Source organism: Dromiciops gliroides, chromosome 2 (genome assembly GCF_019393635.1).
Source record: "Dromiciops gliroides isolate mDroGli1 chromosome 2, mDroGli1.pri, whole genome shotgun sequence".
In the NCBI taxonomy this organism is placed as follows: domain Eukaryota; kingdom Metazoa; phylum Chordata; class Mammalia; order Microbiotheria; family Microbiotheriidae; genus Dromiciops; species Dromiciops gliroides.
In genome coordinates, this window is record NC_057862.1 from 491,648,243 (window position 1) to 491,654,577 (window position 6,335).

Here is a 6,335-nt window from a genome sequence, read left to right on the forward strand (position 1 = left end):
CTCCAAAGAAAGAACTGATATTGATTGAGCACAGATTGAAGCATGCTATTTTTCACTTTCCTGTTTTTCTTTTGTTTTCTTATACAAAATGACTATTATGGTAATGTTTTACATAATTGCAGGTATTTAACCTATATCTGATTGATTACTGTCTCAGGGGGGGGGGAGGGGAAGAGGGAAGGAGGGATAGAATTTGGAACTCAAAACTTTAAATAAAAAATGTTTATTTTTAAAAAAACAAAACTCCCTGCCTTAAGATTATATTCTAGTGGAGAAGATGTACATATATAACTACTCACAAAACATAGATCCATACATATGTGTGGAATGTAGCTGTGGTAATGAGAAGAGGGAGGAGGCCAAAATAATGCCAACCTTAGTTACACAGGCAGTCAGTAAACATTTATTAGCTGCCTAGTATGTGCCATACACTGTGCTGAGGGCTGCGGATACAGATCAAGCTAAAGACAATCCCTGTTCTCAAGGAGGTCACAATCTATTTGGGAAACAAACAAACACACTTACAAACAAATACAGGAGATCAGAGGGATGGTGGCACCCTCAACACAGAGAATTCACACAGCCAGGGATTGTCAGGGTGAGAATTTGAGTCCAGGTCTCCTTGGCTCCTACTTTAGTGTTCTTTCCACAAGACCATTTGCTATCTGTGTAGAAGGGCTTCAGCCTCCTTTAGTAAAGGGGAAGATCAGCAGAAAAAAAGAGGAGCACAAGGGATATTATAGCTAGATGCTGTGAGGATTATAGAGTTAAATCATCTCAGTCTTTTGGGTCTTTCTGTATGAATTCATTACCAAGACCACTAGATTCCCTAATTAAAAAAAAATAGAGGGCAAAAGAGAGGAGAATTTTTTTATCTTTATCTTGTATCAAGATGTTTACACTTTATAAGAACTCCATTAAAGGTGAGGGACTTGTTCTCTTTATATTACCAGTGCCTAGCACATGTTCAATCATTTCAGTCATGTTCAACTCTTCATGCCGACATTTGGGATTTTCTTGCCAAAGATACTGCAGTGGTTTGCCATTTCTTTCTCCAGCATATTCCACTGATGAGGAAACTGAGGCAAAGAGGGTTAAGTTACTTGCCTAGGGTCACATAACTAGTAAGTATCTGAGGTTGGATTTGAACCCAGGTCTTCCTGACTCCAGGTCCAACACTCTATTCGCTGCACCACCTATCTGCCCTGTAACATATTATTAATTTAATAATTAGTTATCAAAACCACCTGGGCAAAAGAGATAAATAGATGAATGAAATAAAACCGATATGCTATATAGTTAACCACATGTACATGGAAAATTATTATTTAGTAAACCTAAAAAAATGAAGTGGCAAAGTATCACATGGCAAAAATAGTTGGAGAAATGTATTAATAACTTCACAAGACATTAATTTATATTGACTAATATGACATATTTCACATACCTTTCTAGCTGAGAATCTTTATGCTAATCTATTTACCTCATCAATTGTGGAGGAAATATGAATTTTTTTTTTTTGAATATGACTTTTAAAAAGCTATTCAAAGGCTGGGCACAGGAGACACAGTAGTAAATTACTTTAGTAAAGTACTGTTTGATAAACCCAAAGACTCCAGATTCTGGGATAGGAATTCAGTATTTGACAAAAACTGCTGGGAAACCTGGAAGATAGTATGGCAGAAACCAGGCATAGACCAACATCTTACACCTTATACTAAAATAAGGTAAAAATGGGTACATGATTTAGACATAAAAGGTGATACCATAGGTAAATTAGGAAAAGAAGGAATAGTCTACCTTTCAGATCTTTGGAAAGGAGAACAGTTTATGACCAAACAAGAGATAGAGAATATTATGAAATGCAAAATGGATGATTTTGATTACATTAAATTAAAAAGTTTTTGTACAAACAGAAGTAATGCATCCAAAATTAGAAGGGAGGCAGAAAGCTGGGAAACAATTTTTATGGCCAGTACTATGGATAAAGGCCTCATTTCTAAAATATATCAGGAACTAAATCAAATTTATAAGAATCCAAGTCATTCCCCAATTGAGAAATGGTCAAAGGATATGAACAGGCAGTTTTCTGATGAAGAAATCAAAGCTATCGCCATATAAAAAAATGCTCTAAATCACTATTGATTAGAGAAATGCAAATTAAAACAACTCTGAGGTATCACCTGACACCTATCAGATTGGCTAATATGACAATAAAAGAAAATAAATGTTGAAGAAGCTGTGGAAAAATTGGAACACTAATGCATTGTTGGTGGAGCTGTGAATTGATCCAACCATTCTGGAGAACAATTTGGAATTATATCCAAAGGGCTATAAAGCTGTGCATACCCTTTTACCCAGCAATACCACTATTAGGTCTTTTTCCCAAAGAGATCATAAAAAAGGGAAAAGGACCCACATGTACAAAAATATTTATAGCTACTCTTTTTGTGGTGGCAAGGAATTGGAAATTGAGGGGCTGCCCATCAATTGGGGAATAGCTGAACAAGTTGTGGTATATGAATGTAATGGAATTCTATTGTGCTGTAAGAAATGATGAGCAGGCAGATTTCAGAAAAACCTGGAAGGACTTTCATGAACTGATGATGAGTGAGATGAGCAGAACCAGAAGAACATTGTACACAGTATCATCAACATTATGTGTTGATCAACTGTGATAGACTATATTCTTCTCACCAATACAATGGTACAAGAAAGTTCCAAAGGACTCATGATGGAAAAGGCTCTCCAAATCCAGAAAAAAAAAAAAAGAACTGTGGAATATGGATGCTGATTGAACCATACTATTTCTTTTGTTTTTGGTGCTGTTGTTTTTCTTTTTTGAGGTTTTTCCTTTTTTGCTCTGATTCTTCTCTTATAACATAACTAATGCAGAAATATGTTTAATGTTATTGTACATATATAACCTATATCAGATTACTTGCTGTCTTGGGGAGGGGAGTAGGGAGGGAGGGAGGGAGAAAAATTTGAATTTGGAAATCTTATAAAAATAAATGTTGAAAACTATCTCTACATGTTACTGGAAAATAATAAAATACTTTTATTTTTAAAAAGAAATAAATTGGAGCCGGGGCTGGAGAGAGAGCCCGACGGTGGGACACCTAGGCATCTGCTCGGGAGACGGCTAGCGCTAGGAGGTCTAAGCGATGAGTTATCCAGGTTATCCTCCCCCCGGAGGTGCTTACCCTCCGGCTGCCCCAGGTGGTAATGCCTGGGGGGGCGCAACCTACCCTCCTGCCCCCATGCCCCCAATCGGGCTGGACAATGTGGCCAACTATGCTGGGCAGTTCAACCAGGATTATCTTTCGGGAATGGCTTCTAACATATCAGGGACATTTGGAGGTGCCAACATGCCAAATATGTATCCTGGAGCACCCGGCGGAGGTTTCCCACCCATTCCTCCTGGGGGCTTTGGGCAGCCCCCTCCTGCCCAGCAACCAGTACCCCCCTATGGGATGTACCCACCTCCCGGAGGAAACCCACCCTCAGGAATGCCAGGTTACCCAGGATACCCTGGGGGCCCCATGCCAGGCCAACCCATGCCTCCTCCAGGGCAGCAGGCTCCAGGGGCCTATCCTGGTCAGCCACCAATGACCTATCTAGGGCAACAGCCAATGCCACCGCCCTCCCAGCAGCCAGTACCACCACCTGGGCAGCAGCAACCGGTGCCATCCTACCCTGGATACTCAGGATCAGTCACCCCAGCTGTCACTCCATCACAGTTGGGAAAACGAGGCACCATCCCAGATGCTCCGTGCTTTGATCCCCTGAGGGATGCGGAGGTCTTGCGGAAAGCTATGAAGGGATTTGGGACTGATGAGCAGGCAATCATCGACTGCCTTGGAAGTCGCTCCAACAAGCAGAGGCAGCAGATTCTTCTCTCCTTCAAAACAGCATATGGGAAGGACCTGATCAAAGATCTCAAATCCGAACTCTCAGGGAACTTTGAGAAGACCATCCTGGCTTTGATGAAGACACCGGTCCTTTATGACGTCTATGAAATAAAGGAAGCCATCAAGGGCGCTGGCACCGATGAAGCATGCCTCATTGAGATCCTCGCCTCTCCCAATGAACACATCCGAGAAATCAACAGGGCCTACAAAACAGAATTCAAGAAGACTTTGGAGGAAGCCATTAGAAGTGACACATCAGGACACTTCCAGAGGCTCCTGATCTCTCTTGCTCAGGGAAACCGAGATGAAAGCACAAATGTGGATTTGTCCCTGGCTCAAAGAGATGCCCAGGAACTGTATGCAGCTGGAGAGAATCGTCTGGGGACTGATGAATCCAAGTTCAATGCCATCCTGTGCACACGGAGCCGAGCTCACCTGACAGCAGTTTTCAATAAGTATCAGCGGATGACAAACCGAGATATTGAGAAAAGCATCTGCCGGGAGATGTCTGGGGACTTGGAACAGGGCATGCTGGCTGTGGTCAAGTGCCTCAAAAACACTCCAGCTTTCTTTGCCGAAAGACTCAACAAGGCAATGAGGGGAGCAGGAACAAAAGACAGGACTCTCATCCGGATCTTGGTGTCTCGAAGTGAGATTGACCTGCTTGACATCCGAGCTGAGTATAAGAGGCTCTATGGCAAGAGTCTATATCATGACATTACGGGAGATACCTCCGGGGATTACCGGAAGATCCTGCTGAAGATATGTGGAGGCAACGACTGAGCCCGTGTGTTTGCCTTCTGACCAAGAAGAGGGAAAGGAAAGAAGCCTTTCCCCCCCTCCCCAAAAAAGAAAACCCAGACCTTTGTAGATGTTCCAGTGAGAAGTGGATGCCAAAACATCCATCGTAGATACCCTTCTTCATCCCATCCCTTCCCCTTCCCTAATGCCATATCACCCTGAAGGACTTTGATAGATGTTTTAGAACTTTCTCAGGATATTTTTTTCCCATCCATCACTGTGGCCACCAGCTTTCTGCTTCTTGAAGTAGATAATTTGTTTCCTTTCCTCCCTCAGAGCCTCCCATAGTCCCATTTTCCTGTTGCACGTTCTGAGACTGTTGGCTTCATTTAGACTCTTTAATTGTGTTTTGAAGCAATGCTTACTTTTTTAAAAATAGCCATTGCTCTACGCATGTCTTTTTAAAAAAAAATTTTAAGCCACAAACATTTCTGGTACAAGGGATGACTGGTTCTCTGGGGAGGGGGGGCATGTTTGTGAAGGGGGTAGGAAGGCATTTAAACGTAGTCTGGAGGGAATGTGTCACAATGACTGTCATTGCCAAACACTTTTAAAGTCTACGTGGAGACTGTGTACTGTACCTTTAATGCACAAATCATGAGAATGTAGCAGCAGCTGCTAGCGACAACTGAAGCGCCTTCTCTTCTGATATGTATGCCTTAAACCTGAATGTCTAGCTGAAAGCTGTTATCCAATTAAAGCCATCTCTCTTCTAATAAATAAATAAATAAATAAATTAATTAATTAATTAATTAATTAATTAATTAATTAATTTCATGCATAAAAAGCTATTCAACAAGTAAATTTGTGTCTTTACATTCGGATAAAAATTTATGAACAAAAAATAGGAGCAAATTATGAAACAAACTTGATATTGAAAATACATAAGGAACTGTTAAAAATTTATGAAGGGGGCAGCTAGGTGGTGCAGTGGATAGAGCACTGGCCCTGGATTCAGGAGGACCTGAGTTCAAATATGACCTCAGACACTGGACACTTACTACTTGTGTGACCCTGGGCAAGTCACTTAACTCTCATTGCCCCACTAAAAAAAAAAAATGTGAAGGCAATTCTTATTGAACAATGGACAAATGGTCAAAGTTCTAGATAATGCTTACTTCATTAGTCATAGATCACCTAGCACAAAGTAGATGCCTAATACATGTTTGTTAAACTGAATCTCCATCAAAAAACCTTAAATGGCACCCGATTGTCTGTTGAATTAAATCTAATCTCTTCAGCTTTGCACTTTTTTTTCAAAGGGTTCTTCTTAACCTGGGAATTCTGTGAACTTGTTTTTTGTTTGTTTGGGGGGCAGGGCTATGGGGGTTAAGTGACTTGCCCAGGGTCACACAGCTAGTAAGTGTCAAGTGTCTGAGGCCAGATTTGAACTCAGGTACTCCTGAATCCAGGACCGGTGCTTTATCTACTGCGCCACCTAGCTGCCCCCTTGAACTTTAAAAAATATTCTTGGAGGATTCTGGGAAGACTGTGGAGTAGGTCAGAAAATTACAGGCACCCCAAACTTCCCCTACTGAAAAGACAGAACATTACCTCAAAGTGAATGTAGAGTGACAGAAGTAAATAAAAGTAGGGGTAAAACAGTTGTCATCCTAAGAC

The 6,335-nt window shown here is 41.2% G+C and overlaps 1 protein-coding gene across 1 annotated transcript; it reads left to right on the top strand.

Annotated features, from left to right (window-relative positions):
- The first annotated feature begins 3,143 nt into the window (after positions 1–3,143).
- On the top strand, positions 3,144–5,431 carry LOC122744359 (annexin A11-like). Its single transcript, XM_043989823.1, has one exon. It carries the CDS (start codon positions 3,168–3,170, stop codon positions 4,695–4,697), a length of 1,530 nt encoding a protein of 509 aa, XP_043845758.1. The 5' UTR covers positions 3,144–3,167; the 3' UTR covers positions 4,698–5,431.
- The last annotated feature ends 904 nt before the right edge of the window (positions 5,432–6,335 follow it).